The sequence below is a fragment of the Taudactylus pleione genome, unplaced genomic scaffold, assembly GCF_031769625.1.
Source record: "Taudactylus pleione unplaced genomic scaffold, aTauple2 ptg000225l, whole genome shotgun sequence".
NCBI classification, from domain to species: Eukaryota; Metazoa; Chordata; class Amphibia; order Anura; family Myobatrachidae; genus Taudactylus; species Taudactylus pleione.
The window spans coordinates 2984749-3002877 of NW_028284627.1; the positions used below are offsets into that span (position 1 = coordinate 2984749).

The 18129-nt window shown below is 44.3% G+C and overlaps 1 protein-coding gene across 3 annotated transcripts; it reads left to right on the top strand.

Moving 5' to 3' along the window:
* The first annotated feature begins 84 nt into the window (after window positions 1–84).
* On the top strand, window positions 85–17739 carry RMND1 (required for meiotic nuclear division 1 homolog). Of its 3 annotated transcripts, none has more exons than XM_088478978.1 (12): window positions 91–169; window positions 1051–1463; window positions 4725–4833; window positions 5852–5927; window positions 6355–6394; window positions 8182–8282; window positions 9709–9815; window positions 11739–11803; window positions 14379–14455; window positions 14716–14836; window positions 15594–15710; window positions 17049–17739. In XM_088478978.1, the coding sequence occupies exons 2-12, from the start codon at window positions 1065–1067 to the stop codon at window positions 17079–17081; spliced, it is 1245 nt and encodes a 414-aa protein (XP_088335104.1). In that variant the 5' UTR covers window positions 91–169; window positions 1051–1064; the 3' UTR covers window positions 17082–17739. The 3 variants fall into 3 exon arrangements, with proteins under 3 accessions (XP_088335106.1, XP_088335104.1, XP_088335105.1); XM_088478979.1 differs by having other exon boundaries at window positions 1051–1208; XM_088478980.1 differs by lacking the exon at window positions 1051–1463 and having other exon boundaries at window positions 85–169.
* The last annotated feature ends 390 nt before the right edge of the window (window positions 17740–18129 follow it).

The following is an 18129-nucleotide window of genomic DNA, read 5'->3' on the forward strand; positions in this document are numbered from 1 at the left end:
CATAGAAGAATCGGGTCTTAATGACGGCGAATCTGTTGCTACTAACAATAACACTACAGATTGTGCAAAATCAGGTCTGTGTACAGAGCGGCAGACGTAGCTCCATGGAAGATCCGGGGGCGTGGTCTGGGTCTGACAGGCAGTGTGGGCGGCGCCGCTTCTCATGCAGGTAGGTGATTTGTATGGTGTTATAGTATCAAGGTCGGGGGTTCGAGCCCCGGTTTCTCCAAGCACTGTAACGCTGATAGGTTGCTGGTATTATTTGGTATTATTTCCCCGCATGACTGATATAATTTATCAGTGGTATTTATATGGGAGCACATTAGGCACAAGGACCATTAACAGCAAACTGGAAACCCGGGTAGGACCAGGACCTTCAGTTAAAACTCTGCAAGATTGAAGAAAAAAAAACGTGCCACTGTATGCAGAAAAAAATGGGCCCCTCCCTGGTCAAACAGCATCTTTTGTTTTGTCCATTTGAAGTTGACATCACATGACCAATGTCCATGGTAAAAATGAGGGTACCCTTATCAGTGATACAGTGCTGCATCTGGGGATGCAGCATCGGATCACTTGTGTGTACATCAGCCATCTGAGTAACCTTCAGGCTACTCAAGATCGCCTTGGAAGACGCAGACAGTGGCCTTGGCAACTCCCAGGATGGGGAGCATTTCACACAACTAGGAGCGTGTCAGCCCCGTTTTGTAGGCGTGCCGAGGCCAGGGTCTACATCTACCGACGCGGATTTACTGACCTCTGCATCTGAGGGTTACTCACGCAAGTGATTCCATGCTGCGTCCTCGGCCATAGCAGAGGATCACAGAATGTCAGCAAGAGGTGTCTTTTTACACAAGACGCTTTCTGTGGCATTTGCATAATTACGCACAACCGCTGCTGTGGGAGCAGCGTCCATCTCTGGTTTAGGCCATCAGAGGTCTCTTTGGACATTAGCAATTACTATATTCAGTTACTAAATTCCTACCAAAACTACATTTAAAGTTTGAGGTGTGGCTATTTTAATACTATAATTGTAATGTGTTATCTCTTCAGCTGTCAAACATATCATGAATGGACTACTGAGGAAAACGCTGCACCTTGTAACACAAAGGTTCCGGACAAGCTGTACAACCAAGCAACTGAATAAAGCCGATATAAAGTATAGACTTTTTACAGGACCTGCAAGTAAAAGGACCAGTGTTATTCTTCTGGTAAATACATTCAGCACAGTCAGTGCAAAACATTTAAACAATAAGATCTTGGGTGTTTTTGAATTAAATAAGAATGATCTATTGTGCTCAAAGAACTGGAGACCCCTTCATGTCGCACCAATGTCTTTAAGTAGATTCTATTCAACAACTACATTAAAACCGACCATTCCGGCACAAATCAGCAAAAGACTTCTGAAGTCATCCAGGACCAAACAGCCATCCAGATCTAATAAGCCTCCTGTGTCCGATACTGAGGTAATACACAATTCATTCTTATCCATGTACGCTCAGGACTTGTGGGGTTCCCATGCTGATGCCTCTCTCAAGAGCTCCAGTTACCTGAACACAGATGGAGCCAAGTCACCTTCTGAACCAATACTGAGCCTACATTATCAATTAACTAGGAGCTAGTGACACAGCTGAGGCACAAAATGCCTCATTCCTTGGTGATGTGACACGTTCGTTGTCAACTGCTTTATAATAAATTCCTGTACTACACGCACACACATATTTTACTTTATAATTCAACTGACTAGCCAGTTACTGATGTCAAGTTTTCTCAAATCTAACCACTTACAAGAAGGTTGTATATACCTAATTAGCACTATCCTCAGAAGGGTTGTGAAGTGCAAATCCCAACAGGGCCTAGATGCTATAGTGTCAGCAAGACAGGCAAACGTGCCCCATCCTCAATAGGGATGGTTATGGGCAGGGCTGTTTTTCTGGAAAAATAGGTTCAGGAACTGTGGGCGGAGCTATAGAAGAACAATTTATATATATATATATATATATATATATATATATATATATATATATATATATAGTATATACTTATATATAGTAATTGGAAAAGAAGCCTTTGTTGGCCCAGGACATTACGTCATAGTTAATGAGAGGTTCAGGAACTGAGTTTCTGCTTGTTCCTGCTGAAAAATAGCCCTGGTCATGGGTAACTGATGGTTGGCATCCATCAATGCTCCTGATTCTATGGCAATGCCTTTTCCAACCGATGCTGAGATTGGGATGGTTGCCACCATGGCATGCTCCTTTCCAATGGTTCATTCGATGGCTGCTGGCTTCCATTCTTCTGCATACACCAGAGGTAGTGTCTGTAGCCGATCTCCTTTGTGCATGCATAAAATTCAGGTGTCTATAGTCTACACCTGCTTCTAGCTAACCATCAATGGTTAAACAAGGGGTGCTCAACATGCAGCCCTCCACTGTTGTGGAACTATACATCCCAGCATGCCCTGTCACAGTTTTGCAATTAGGGAATGCTAACCTGTGACAAGGCATGCTGGAATGTGTAGATCCACAACAGCTTGAGGGCCGCATGTTGAACACCCCTGGGTTAAACCATTGAATAATTGTTTTGCTTTGGTTACATGCCATTGCAAAGCATGTTGCAATGGCGACAACACCAACACAATTCGATAGCCATATCTAGTCTTTGCAGCTAATTGTTCTTAAGCTGGGTACACACTAGATGATGTGCAAACGACGCGATGGTCGTTTCCAAATTCCCTTCATCCCCAGAACAAACTATGCAATCCTCCAAACGATGGCACAATATATCGTATAGGTGGATCGCATACGATTAATCGTTGCTCCTGTAAACACTATACAGCCATCTTCTGGTTGAGCATATACACTTCACAATTTGCTCAAAATCGTTTAACAATACCATCAGACCTGAATGCAATGCAGGCAGATCAGAAGATGCGATGAACGGCGCTTGGGAGCAGTGGCGTCCCTACCTCTGTGTTCACCCGGTGCGGGGAGTTTGTACTGGTAGGTAAGGGGGGGTGGCCTCACGGCCCGAACCCCTGTTTTTTGTCACACCGGGGGAGCTGGAGGTGCAGGCTGCCCCTGGCGACTAGCCTGTGTGAAGTGCCTGCTCCCTTACAGTTCTAGGAGCCGAGTGCTGCACGTAATGCAGCACCCGGCTCTTGTCAATGAGGGGGAGCCAGCACTTTGGTGTCACCCCTCGGCTGGTGACACCCGGGTGCGGCCCATACCCCCCCCTGTGATGCCAGTGCATGGGAGCATGCAATAGTGTGTACACACTAGAGGATGTGTTATATTTATTGTTCCAATTTGTCTAAAATCCTCCAATTTATCGCCTAGTCTGTACCCAGCTTTAGTGCTGCAGCTCTGTTGGAGACAATCAGAAGAAAGACAAAGGGCCTGATTAAGAGATGCATGCAATGCCCGTCACTGCTGCCATCTTGTACGCAGCTGACTTGAAAATATGCTAATGACTCAGCTGATGTCTTGTGCACAGAGACGCCCACCTCCGGCTTTTCACATCCGCCGTTTATGTACAAAAGCTAAAACATCGCTCGCACATCAAACCTCAGTGCATGCCTTTGCTCTCTCAGAATGAGCATCTCACCGAAGACGCCGGGGCCTCTCCAGCTGCGTAGAAGTTACAGAAGCTCACTAGGGCACGCACAGAAATCGGTCCCAACTTATTTGTGTTTTTCTACCCCCCCCCCCATAACTTCACCTAAACGCTGACTACCCGTCACTCACTTTGTGCATAAATCCTGTGACTGCCGCAACTAACCATTCGCTGTGCCTGCACAGTGCGGCTTTGGTGCAAGAGCAGTACCAAAAAATTGCTCCACTACGCCCGACATTGACATTGCGTGCATCTCAGGAATCAGGCGGCCCAAAGACATAGCAAGAAAACCATCAATTGTGAGTGAACATTGCCAACTCACCATCAGTGACAAAACCATTTCCCATCGGAAGCAGAGCCTCCATGTTTTCATGTTTCATCATTCCATTCCCTTCCCTAAATTGTTTTGCACTTGCTCATATTTTTCATTGACTTTTATATGTATGTAGTGTTGTATGTTAAGCTCTTCCAATATGGGATTAACAAGTTATAATAGTTCATCCCAGACGCCCTGAGACGAGTTATAATTTGGTGCCCCCCGTCACAGCTGCTGACACTGTAATGTAGTAATTTGTATGCAGACAGGCTATAGATAGATGAAGGCAGCAGCTGATAGTCTGACATGGAGCTCTCCACTAGTGTATGGTGGCTTCTCAGGTGCCGGGAAGGGGTGCCATGTATTGGGCGGCCGTGACGGTACACTCCGGGTACATAGTTATAGCCCTAAGTGGGGTGAATATGTTGTGGACAATGGAGGAGGTGCCCCTTTAGAGCTGGAGCCCGGCTGCAGGCGCCTCCATTGTCTCCCATAGTCCTGCCCCCGATGGTCCTTACTGTCTCACCTGTCTTATTTTCATGTAAAGATATGCCTGATAAAAGCATTTAATTGTAAGAGGGACATGAAAAGAAGTAATCATGGTAGTGATCGCTAGACTGAAGGACAAAAGGCCTCAACTATTTTTTTTACTGTAAATGCACTGACGTTGGCCACCGCTATTGGTTCTGATCATGCCCTTTGCATTTAATATACCCTTTGTAATGCTTCCACCAATCAGAGATCCGTCTATTTGTATTTTGGTCTTACACTCTCCTCTGTTGCTTTAAACATGCAGGACCTGATGCAGTGCATTGCCTTCGCCACAGCTGACGAATTTCACCTGGGCACTCTGTGCCATGACCTTGCGTCACATGGGTACTGTGAATCGCCAAGTTTACCTCGAGGTAGGGTCATTTCGCTTTCTCAACTGCTAAAAAGCTAAAGCAAAGATGTAAATCAGAGCCTGTGATACTGAAGGGTATGACCACCTTCCTATAATTATATATTGAAAAGACCTCTATTGAAAAATGTCTCAATTTATTGGTCAGATACAGGGCCTGATTCAGACCCGGACGCTATGCTGCGCTCGCTCGCATTGAGCGATTTTTCTCAATCTGCGCATGTGTATGAGTCGCATTGCGCATGCGCGAACCCGTCATTGCGATGGGAAAGTGCAGTCGGGCCGCTATTTTGAGTGGCAGGTAGTGCCGTTTGTGGGTGGTAACTGGGGAAGGTGCTTGTAAACGGGGGTTTGGATGTGCGAACGCAGGTGTGCCGACTGTCAGAACGGCGTTTAATGGATGTGCATAATTAGCAAAGTAGCGTCATTACACACGTGACTGGGTTGTAATTTAGCCTGAACTGCTCGCAATGTTGTGGTGGTAAAAGGCTACCACAAGCGCTGCGAGCAGCTCCGATGGTTCTCGATGTTCCCGATTAATCCTACAACTGCCGGAGATGACATGTGTTGCGAGTGGCAAAGGGGCGTCTTTATACAGGTGCACGCACATAGTGCGGCCGCTCGCTATTACTTAGTGGTCGGCTTTACGCGACTCAGTGCGAGCACATGATTTAAATAGCCGGCCCCTTTTAGCCAGCGAGCGGCCGCAAATAGTGGCCGGCTCTGAATCAGGCCCACAGTCTTTATTTGAGTGCATCTCACATGCAACTGCTTTGTAAAAACGTCCTATCCCCCTAACCTCAGTTGTACAGAACACAAAACTTCATGGTGGTTAATATTTAAAAGAGTGTCCACAGAGATTAACATATGCTTCAGCATTTATTCCTATGTTGTTTTAAGACTTTCGTACAAAGCTGCCATTTATAAAACATGCTTTTCAAAGAATGTTTTACTATAATGACACGCCTATGGAATACTGTAAATGCTTCTGGTATTCATTTATTATTGTTTACTTCTTACAGATGCGCCCAATGTATTATTAGTGGAAGTGGAAAAGGTTGCCAAAGAGAGTGATTCTGGAACGATATTCTTCTTCAGGTAAAGAAAGAAATTAATATATGTCACCATAATGGCATTAGCACGCTTGGCTAATTTTACTGAGGTGTCAGGGTTGTGTTAGGTCAGGGATGGGGAACCTCCTGCCCGGGGGTCGTATAAGGCCCTCGGAATCATTTGGTGTGGCCTTTGAGCTTTTTTCTCCTAGCCTCATCTGGCCAGCAGGGTGCCTAGAATGGCACCATGCAGCCAGAATCTATGCAGCAGTGCCGTCTGGAGCATCCTTAGGACACTTCAGACAGTCAAACCGCTGGACTTACAGCCAATGAGAGGTCAATATTACCTGGGAGGTCGACAGTATATAAGCCATCTTTCCTCACTAACTTTAATATCATGTCATACAGACTTCTTAATAATGAAATAATGAATCCTGTATATAATGCTATGCATACACCTCTGCTTGTTTCAGGGAAGGGGCAGTTGTGTTTTGGAACGTAGAAGAAATAACTGTAAGTAGACACAGACATTTTCTTTATTTAAGCAGCCCCTAAAATACAAGTTGATCCAATATAAAAAGACAACTTTTGGATTTCACAAATATATATGTAATGGTTTCCATACATATTCTCCTGTTCTCAGGGCCTGATTCAGCAAGGATCGCTATTGCGATAGCATATGCAGACAGCCGATTATTGCGTATTGTGCATGTGTATGCATCGCAGTGCGTGAGTTAGCATTGCCAACGCTCTGCATTCACCTACGCAGATACAAAGCCATCGCAGACAGAGAGACGGGACGCCAGCGTTTGGGCGTGGTGATGGGGTAGTGGTTGGAAAAACGCAGGCGCGTCTGTCCGTTTGAACACCGTTGCATGGGCGTGCATCATTTAGCCACTGCGATGGCGTACGCAGCTTGAGTACTCACTGCGTGCGACGAGGTTAGCAATTTCTGAGTAAGGTCAGATCTGTTGTAATTGTGCGTGAGAAGCCGATGTTACTCGATGTTCCTGATGTATATGCAGGATTGCAAAGTATTACGGATGTGCGAAAGCGGTAGTGGGCTTCTCTATGCTGGCTTTGGGCGTCTCTATAATAGCTTTGCGATTGCAGTCATTACCATATTTTCGCAGTAATCGCAGCTGCAATCGCAATAGCGATCCATAATGAATCAGGCCCTCAGTCATTTCCTGGAGAAGAAAATCTAACTACAATGTTATGCAGTAGATTTACTGGCAGGAAGTCTGCCGTGCGTAAGGAAAAAAAATCTGCCACCATTTTATTTACAGTGTATACAGTATATAATATCTTTATTAAATGAAAAAAAAATTGCCGCCACTTTAACTAACATATATTTGCTGTAAGGTCTGGAAACCTTTACAAATACATATGTCAATGTTATTGGGGGGCATTTTTATATATTCTCTTAGTTGCATTTTAGATTCAGGGTTGTTTTCTCATTTCTTGAAGCTGATTAGTGTTTTCTGTATCACTAAATCACAAAATTGAGGATAATGTAAGGTACATAAAGCAGCATCAGTATGAGGAAATACTTTGTCATCTTCATAAATATGGTTTAAAAACAAAAATTTTATTTGCTATGGGCCTAATTCAAAGATGGACGCTGTTAGCTTTGGACACAGCAGCCATGGTAACATATGCTAATGCCGCAGGAGGCGTGTGTGGACAAAAGACCCCCACCAGCAATGCAGATCCTAGTGCTGCGCCCGAAGATGCAGCATCGGAACACCATCGGAACCATCGGTCGCGATGGTCACAGCCATCGCCTATATGTGTAAGCCTAAGATTACTCAGACTGGCCACCGGAACTCCTCTGCCGGGGGTCAGGAAATCTGCGTCGGAAGACCCTGGCCTTGGCAGTCCCACAAGACGAAGGTGACACGCTTAAGTTTTTGGGAAACAGTCCCGGTCACACCCACACCTCCAATCAGCCACAGCATGTAAATCAAAAGGAAACCTGCACATGCTCAGTACTGATCCTGCACGTGTGCAGATCTCTCATAATCATTGTTGTACGCAAACCATCGGGTTTGATAGTTTCTCTTCATTTTTGGAACTTATTCTCATCTCGTTTCATTTTAAATGATGCCTAGTAAGCACGATGATGCCTATTGTTGCCTAGTAAGCACCTGTGCTATCTTCTACGGCGCCATTAACCTTGGTGCAACTGGGAAAGAAATCATTGAGTGCAGATCACTACAAATATCATATTTAATTTGTAAAATATTAGATAATATTATTATTCCTGTAGTGTTAACGTGGTTATTTCGGTATTTCAGATGAAACATGTCTTGCGAATTCTGGAGCGCCATGAAATCCAGCCCTACGAGGTGGCACTGGTTCATTGGGAGAACGAGGAGATGAACTATAGCTTTAGAGAGTAAGCTGTGGTTTTATAAGAATTACCCTGCAAATGGGTTGAATCATGTATCTACTGTCTCTTGCAAAATCAGAGAAAGGGGACTAACGTAAACCTGGCAGCTCACGGTACAGACTTGTCATTCAACACAGTCGCTGAAAGAACACTTATCTGTAATCGGTTTTGCAAAACGTGCAAATGGACAAATTGCCACAATCTGGCCTTTTAGACAGCAGGTTGAACAATTGCCCACTCACACTTATGACCTCAATCATGTGCAAATGGAGGTTATAGGCCAACCCAGCTTATCATGTTAGTGGATAAGCTCTGAGTAGCCTGAATCTGGGAGGATGAGATATGAGAGAATATTGTGTACACAATCAGTGTTAGGGCGGGCTCCAGGGCTAATAGCGCCCTGTGCCGGCTGAGTGCTCTGCGCTCTTTATCGCGCGCGACTGAAATTGGTGGCGTGGCCTAATTACCATAGGCTAAGACTCCTTACGTGACGTTACCTGAGGGGCATGCCTGCATGGCACGCCTCCAAATAACGTCAGGCTTGGGGGAGCCTCACTAGCTGGGCTTCCCCCAGCCCTCTCACGGCACTCAATAGATGCCGCGCGCATGCGCGCAGCATCCATTCAGACTCCGGGGTCCCGACACCAGTGCGGCGGTATGGGTCCCCAACCCCCCAATTTGACCACCCGCGGGATCGGGATGCTGGGGAAGGGTGCGCCCTCTATGGGTGCTCAGGTCGAACACCCCTAGAGCCGGCCCTGATCAGTGCGAGTCACAGAAGGAGTGTGATGGTCCTTTGTGGGGGGAAATTTGAGATTTCTGCCACTTCTGCCAGGCAGGGACAGTTGGAAGCTGTGTATACTACCAGTTAGCTGGGCCAGAATAATCATTACAGTAAGAGATCAGCTGAGAGAGTTTGAAGATTTCTTGGACTAGAAGCAAAGAGACAAACAATGGATCTGTGGAATGCATGGAGCAGATAGCAGAATGGGAGGAGAGGGCTTGTCAAAGAACTACTCTTGACTGTGTTTGAATAGCAAGGATGGAGAAGTCATTTAGAGATAGCAGATATTATTAGATCCTGATTGATCCTGCTGGAATGAAGAGCACAGCACCGTATGCAGGTTTCCCCCCTGATCCTACACTAGGTGCATCTCTTATAACAGGGCTTTACAGCTCATTTTTAAATGTCCATGTTTTAGATTTTATAGAACCTTACAACTTTAGAGAAGTTATTAAAGACAACAATAGGTTAATTACTAATATTCATGTAATATATTTAATATTTCCGATTCAAAATTCTTCAGCCACAATGATAAACATAAATTCAATAGGATTGGACTTTTTTTTATTTGAATATTGATATTTTGAGAAATCCTGTAGGACCTGTTGTTAGTGTTATAGATCTCAACAGCTGCATCTGTTTCTGCAGTGGACACTCAAGGCTTCTGAGAGGTGAAATTGTGCTGAATTCACAGCTGGAAGCAGACGAGCACATTTTAGAGAAATTTGCCTTCTCCAATGCACTCTGCCTCTCTGGTAAGTATTATTTGATTAAATTGTAGGTTTAAAGGCAAGCCAGCTCTAATGGAACCATCATGCACTGCCAGGCAGAGGAGGATGTTTATTAAATCTTCTAAAGAGGACAGGTGGAGGTAATGCCCATAGCAACCAATCAGTATATAGGTATCATTTATCTAAAACATTCTATAAAATGACAGGCCGTAACTGGTGGTGTGCAAGCGGTGCCATTGCACTGTGCGCAGAGCCCTGTGGGCAGCACCATCTCTGCCCCGCCGCCCCTGAATCTGGCTCCCTGCAGCGAGTGTCGCATACTGCATTGCTGGCAGGAGTGTCCTTTGGATGCTCCAGGCATGCAGCACTGAAGACACTCCGGGCAGTGCTGTACTTCCCGGTGCTAGCTACCGGTCCCTCCCCCTCAGCACAACACCATGATGTCATGCGTTCAAGGGACGTGGCTGGCACATTGCGCACTGTCGCCCTGTTGCGGCACTGGCTCCACTTGCCCTCTTTAGAAGGTTTGATAGTTCTAATTCCACTCTCTTAGTATCTGCAGCAGAGGTAGATAGCTTGTGGTTGTCAGAGCATGCTGGGACCTTTATACCATCAGGCCACAGATGTACGTAAACTTCAGCCAAGTAATATAAAGGTTGTAGTGAAAACACATTATAAGGCCAAGAAGATAAAGCAATTTATTTACCGTAGTAAGGAGAACATGTATGAAACAATCAAATTTGTATACAGCTTTAGTTTTTTACTTTAAAACACAGACATAATAACGCCATCTGGTACATATCGCGAATTTGGCCTCTGGACACATTTAGGACCTCATTCAGAGTTGGTCGTTGCGGTCGTACCGGAAAAGGGGCCGGATATGCAAATGATGCACTCACATGTTGCGTCCCTAAGATCGGATCGGCAGCTGGCCGACCAAGGGGAGGAAGCGGCCGGAAGACAAAAAATACGCCCCCTTCTCGTACGCATTACACGTCATCTACGGGCATATAAGGATTCATCGAGACCATCGGGAACCATCGGAACTGGTCGTAGAGCTTAAGGTTGACCATACCCTCTCTTAAGCTCTACGATCATGTCAGTGTAAAAACCTCCCATGTCACGTGTGCCATGACACTACTTTGTTATTTATGCACTCCCATAAAACGCCGTTCGCATAATTAGGCACGCCTGCGTTCGGATCTCCACTCCCCCGTTTTCAAGCACCTTCCCCTGTTACCACCCACAAACGCCTCAATCTGTCACTCAAACTACCGACCTGGCTGTGTTCAAGGAGAGAGAAATTTCTGATCGTAGCGGCTAGTTTGCGCACGCGCATTGCGAACTTTACATATGCGCAGTTTAGCGAATATCGGTGGCGTGCGGCCGCTTCGACCGACTCTGAATGAGGTCCTTAATACATTTGCTTAGATTGAGCACATAAAATTTAAGTTTTAATATACAGGTTGAGTCTCCCATCCAAATTGCTTGGGACCAGGGGTATTTTGGATAACGGAATATTCCGTATTTTGGAATATTTGCATTTCATAATGAAATATCTTGGGAATGGGACTCCAATATACACACAGAATGTATAAATGTGTTATATACACCTTATACACACAGCCTGCTGGTAATTTTATACAATATTTTCAATAATTCTGTGGCTCAAGCAAAGTTTGTGTACAGAAATGAAATTAATTTATGTATCATATACACCTTATACACACAGCCTGATGGTAATTTTATACAGTATTTTTAATAATTTGTGCCTTAGACAAAGTTTGTGCACATTGAACCATCAAAAATAAAAGGTTTCATTATCTCAGTCATGCCAAAATTATTCCGTATTTCGGAATATTCCGTATCTCGGAATATTTGGATATGGGAGACTCAACCTGTAGTACTTACGTAACATTGTTCTCTTTCTGTTGATGTTTGTTCCAGTGAAGCTGGCAATGTGGGAGTCTACTCTTGATACCTTTGTTGAGTCTATCCAATCAATTCCAGAGGTCAGTCCTTCAACCACCCACAGATTATTAGGTATATTTGTAAACATGCTGTTTGTTTATTTATCATTTATTTATTATCAGTTACTTATATAGTGCCAATATATTCCATTGCGCTTTACAATTGGGAATTAACAGTAATAAAACAAGATATGGTAATAACAGACAGACATAAAGGTAAGAGGGCCCTGCCCGCAAACTTACATTCTATATGGAAATAGGCATTGGTACACAAGGATAGGTGCACTCTATTACATATCGGTCCAGGCAGATTGCAGAGGTTCTTGGTGGTCTGTATGATCCAGTCACACAGGAATCTTGGCCTGGGGTCAGGAGGATGTGAAAGTGAAGAAAGAGAAAATATGTACAGTTCTCTGTGGACTGTACATAGGGGAAGTAATTGTTACTAACGGGGAGATTTTACTTACCTTCTATAAAGGAAAGGTGCAGGTATTCCCATATCAACCAGTCAGATTTTATCTCTCATTTTCTAGATTGTACTAGATAAATGATACCTAAACTCGGATTGGTTGATATGGCAAGAGAGAGCTACACCTGAAAAATAAAATATAGTATTGAAGGGAGTTTGCTATGTGATTATTAAATCCTGTCTCTTACCTGGGATGTACCGATCTCCATCTGCCTGGTCCATGAAACCTCCAGTGGTTGCACACTGGTTCCACTTGTCTGAGACACGGTAAAGTTTTGGTTGATCATTGTGGTCAATTTAAGTGGTAACTGATCAACCATCGTACATTGTGTGACTTAATCCCAGGCAATCAACTGATAAAGCGACATTTTATTAAATTGGACTTGATCCAACAAGGTGGAAAGTCAGGTAACCAGATGACCCCCATCGGCACGTGTGTGAATTCATTGGCCCACCCTTTAAATTATAAAGTAATTTGTGCGCTGTTTTCGTTAACTTCCACTTATATTGGATCATTGAAATCTGGTCAGATACGTGCAATATGGTTCTCCATGTCCATGGTCTAATTGCTCACAACTCTGTTCACATCTCAATGATGCTATACATCCGGATTATAACAGGTGAGGACAGGATTACTGATGCGTTAAGTCATTTCTGTGGCTTTTCTGTCTTCACTGTTATTCACTGCATGTATGCATTACAACGTATTATATCACAGCAATAGCTCAAAGTCTGTCTAGCAGACACCTTGAGTGACTAGAGTACAGGATGTCCTTCAGGACTCTTGGGTGCCCATGGCTATTCAGATTTCACACCCTCCTGAGTTGGGTTTCCGGGCTTACCATGGCTGCCCGCATGCATTTAAACCATAGCTCCAGGCACTTAGGGCCTGATTCAGAGCTGAACGCTCTGACCAGAGCGCTCGCTCTGAATCAGTGCCCTCTTACCTAAAAATGGAGCGGCCTCATGGCCGCTCGCATAGTTGTGGGTGACCACCCACAGCATATGCGAGCGGCCAAAAAGATGGTCGCGATGGTCTTGACCATCGCGACCATCGGGCTTGCGACAAGACCCTGCGGTAGGGTCTCGCTGCCGCAAGCCCAGGAGTGATTTTGGCTCTATCAGAGCCAAAATCACTCCCACTGACATCATTACTGATGTCAGTGGGGCTGGCTTCAGACGGTAGGCGTTCCCATGGGAACGCCTCCGTATGGCAGCCATGCCCCCGGCATGCCCACCAAAGGGGGCGTGCTGTCAATCAACATCGACAGCACGCCCCCTTTGGTGCGAGACCCGGAGTGACGGAGAGCCCGTCGCTATCCGGGTCTCGCGCATGTGCACGACGGAGCTCCCTCCGTCATGCGCAGTGGGGCAACATCGACCCGCTTGCAAGCATCCTTTGCTCGCGAACGGGTCTGAATGACTCCCTTAATCCGGAATCTATAGGTTACAATGTTTGAAAACAGACGGCTTATTGAATGGCTTCGGGCGTTAAACCAGGGACCTGCTGCCACACAGTAAGTCCCATGGCTGACTGAATTTCCCCTTGGAGAGGCTCGGTGGACTTATATAGACAGTTATACCAAGGGCCTGATCATGAGTTGGACGTGCGTCTGTTTGCAGAGCCCATCTTGTGTGTTTTTATGTTGAGCATGTTTTGAACATTTTGCGGGCAGAGCAGCATCATACAAATTTCATTTGTGTCTCCATTTGTGACTGGGTGTTCCTATATAGTTCAGTGAGGGTGTTGACTTAATTGTGGGCTATGCAGAGGTGGGCGGATGTAGCCAAGCCCTCATGACTTGGCCACGCCACCCTCATCACCGGAGCCCAGCCTTGCTGTCTATGGCCCTGGGCAGCTGCACCGCAAGATGCATACATCTCTACTTATGGGCGAATATAGGTATTTATTCCCGTGCACACTGAGCAATAACACATGGGAGCAGTTATGGTCAATTTGCGTCCAACTCACCATTAGTCATAAAATCCATAAAATCTGGAGAAAGTAATAGCATCAAATACATAAAATGTAATTAAAAACCACAGTACAGAAAAAGTGTTAGAAATAATTCATTATTTTGAATGTAATTAAGGCAATTTGCCCACTTTAATGCCAGCCTCTAACAAATAGTTGTATTTATATTACAGATGCTGAAAACCAGAAGAAAACTGAAACTGTCCCATGATGACGTCATGCAGAAAATTGGAGAGCTGTTTGCTCTGAGGTAAATATATTTGATGCTTGGAACGGCCCAGTTTCTACCACCTTGTAGAAGGTGGAGGATGATATTTAACTACGCACAGTAGACTTCCTGTCCAGTAATCCTATTAAAGGACAGTGCAGCCAGCCTGAGATGGCTGATAATGTACTCATACTAATACACAGTCAGTGGTATGGTAATATTTTCTTATATCTGTGAATGTTGAGCAGCTAAGCAATGAGTGTATGTATTATTAATGCCACTACTGTTTGCTCTTCTTTCAGACATCGTATCAACTTAAGCTCGGACCTTCTCCTCACTCCTGATTTCTACTGGGATAGAGAAAATTTAGAGCACCTCTATGATAAAACTTGCCAGTTTCTCAGCATAAACCGCAGGGTCAAGGTGCAATAATAGTCTGTGCTTTGTTCAGTATATTAACTAAATATTATTATTGTTTACTTGTATAGTGCCGGTCATATTACCCAGCACTGTTCAGAGAATATTCTATCATACACATTAGTCATTACCCCATTGGAGCTTACAGTCTAAATTACACACACACACACACATAATTACACTTCATTTAGGGCCTGATTCAGGTTCGGATGGTAGTATTAATGCAGTTTACTATTATCGGAAAACTGCGCATGCGCAGGATAGAACGTGGTCTACAATTTCGCTCACAGATCCCCCAAGCCGCAGCATAAGTTTGGGAGGCGGAGTGGTTGCATGCCTGGCCTGCGTTCCTAGAAATGGGGTGAGTCGCCACCGTTTTCCAGGAGTCGATGGACCCAGATTTCCTGGCCTCGCAAGCTGCCAGCAAGAGTAAACTGAAGCTTGCTCAGACTGGCTGGTGCTGCCACCATCACGACCGATAGTCGCAAAGGTGATCCCAGGCAGCGTCTACGGATGCAGCACTCGGATCGCTATTGCTATCAGGAAGCATTTTCTTCCTATAGACGCCTCCTGCAGCACTTTAATATTTGCTGCACAGTATTGCACAACCGCTTCCTTGCAGTTGTGCAATACTGTCCACATCTGATCAGGCTCCTAGTCAGATACCATTTAACCTACTAGCATGTTTTTGTACACTAACACCCAGAGGAAACACACACAAACATGGGAGACATTTATTATTATTAATATTATTATTATTTAGGTGATTAATGAAAAACTGCAACACTGTACAGAACTGACAGACTTGATGCGGAATCATTTGAATGAGAAACATGCTCTGCGGCTGGAATGGATGATTGTCATACTGATTACAATTGAGGTATGTTGCCACAATCTAACTGCTCAGTGTATTTAAAGGGCTAACCAAGCCACTCTAAGCAACACCCTGCAGCTCTAAGATCTGGGATACAGTCAAGTTACGGACAGACACACAGTGTACTGTATATTAGTTGAGTATTCTTCCCGGTCAGGGTGTGGGAATTTAGGAAAGTTAGGCATCGAAATCCAATGTTATGACTACACAGCAGCACCCTTTAACCACTTAACTGACAATTTTTTTTCACCAAAACCGCTCAGAAATAGTTGTTTTTTTTTTTATTTAATAAAGGTTAAAAAGTAATTTTAATATTGTATTTTAAAAAAATATACCTGGGGTGTTTTTTGCACCCCCCAACCCCCTGTGTCCATAGGCCCCCATTGTAATATCACTTCCCATCCCCCCATCAGAAATAGCCCTCCCAGTGACAAAAGATCCCCGGCATTATCAACCCCCACACCTCTAGAGGTAATAGATCCCTGTGGCAGAGTCCCCACCCTCAACCCCAGTGTCAATGGGACCCCAGTTTAGTCCTCCCCCATCCCAGCCAAAAATATATATTTTTATGGGGCAACACACACGCCTTATTGCAGAGCTCATCGGAGCATGGGGCAGGGGAGACATGAGTCTCAGCATTCTGGGGCGTGATTTCAGGAGTGATGGCGGGGGTCACACACCACATCACTCCCAGGGGGGCTGAGCAGAAGGAGGAAATCCATTACGCAGCAGGACAGCACTAATGCATAAGATGCAACGTGGTCAGGTAACGTACTCCTGGCTCCGGTCACATCTCATGCTTTAGTGCCAGCCAAGTGTTTAAGCAAAAATCTGCTAAACAATTCCGCAAATGAGTTGTATGTTAAGCTTCTGAATAAACACTGGGTTGTACCCTTTGGCGGCTGAGCACAGTCCATTTCGCATTAATACTATTCTCCTTATAAGAGTCCTATTAAGGATGTTTTAGAAAAATCGAACGAAAATATATAGTGGATGGAGCATGGTTCCCTAGCAGCACAGCACAATGAGATGAGGCGCTTTCATGCTGATGCAGAAAGATTATTGTATCAATCACGCCTTCTTATGCCCAACATGTTAAAAATTGTTATTTCCTATTGGAAAGTAGAGTGACAGGATTTCAGTGAAAATCAAATGGACCTGTGTTCAGTAAAAGTAACAGTAGGTACAGTAGGAGGCGCTCTAGTCTCTAAATATTAATAAAAACAAAATGGATGTCATGCAGGGTTTAGTAAACAGGTCGCTACTACCTTGTAAATTTATGGGTTTGAAAAATGCATCTGTCAGGAACAGTAATATGTAAATGTTTTCTTTGATGTCTAACAGGTAATGTTTGAGCTCGGAAGAGTCATTTTCTGATTTGTGAAGTTCAAGGAATGGAGGACATTCACATTCCTGGAGATCCGACTACTGACTTACAGTGGACCTGTCACATTCACATCACAGAGGAAGCCATTTTGTGGTTGAAAATATATGCATATCAGGAACCAGTAACATTACCAAGATGATGCCTGACTTATATTCATGAGGCCTGACTTATATTCATGAGGGACAAGATCCTAGTATACTGATAGGCTTCGCATGGATATTACTTCATCCCGTAAAATAGATGTCTCGACTGTTTGTAATTGACAGAACACTTTGACCTCTTGCTTAGTAATATTGAACATTACAGAACCAAAGCAGTTTGTTTTGGTATTTTTTTTTATGTATAATGAATGTTTTAATATAAGGCAAAGTTTTCTGTAATAATTATGTTTGATTGCACATTTGTGACTAAACTGAAAAGGCTGCCTTTAATTTTATTTTAACTTATTAGGATAACATGGAACGTGATATTGTTTGTGACTGGGTGAGGCTCTGCCTCACTAGTCTCATTTTCATAGGCGAATCATCTGACCATATACAATTGATTCTGCTTTATTTTTGACAAAGATTAAATCCGCACAATGTAATTGTATAGACCACACCCCTAGCAATTAATGGTAATAAAGTGTTAGTGCAACATATACATACATATCATTTTTATGTCTGCATTTTTTTTGTCTACCTCGTATGACCTTGTTTATACTGTTTTCCCCACGGTCCGGCTTTGCAGAGATCTGCTGTCCTATACAAATCATCATCAATGATTTGTGAGGCCGGGAACGCATAATTGATTATTCAGTTATTTTTTGCACGCGCATTACTAATAGGCGCTCTACAGAGCAATTCAATCGTTTCTACGATCATGCACAAGTGCCACGTGCGCACAGATTTCTGGTCACACCCTCCTGCGGTGGCAAGCAGAAATCCACAAAAACCCAGGGTAGACGGGAGTTAAGGCGCGAAAAACAATTGAATTCACAGCTAAAGTAGCTTCCTCTGATATACTGTACAAAGGCTTTCCAGAACTTGGTATATATTT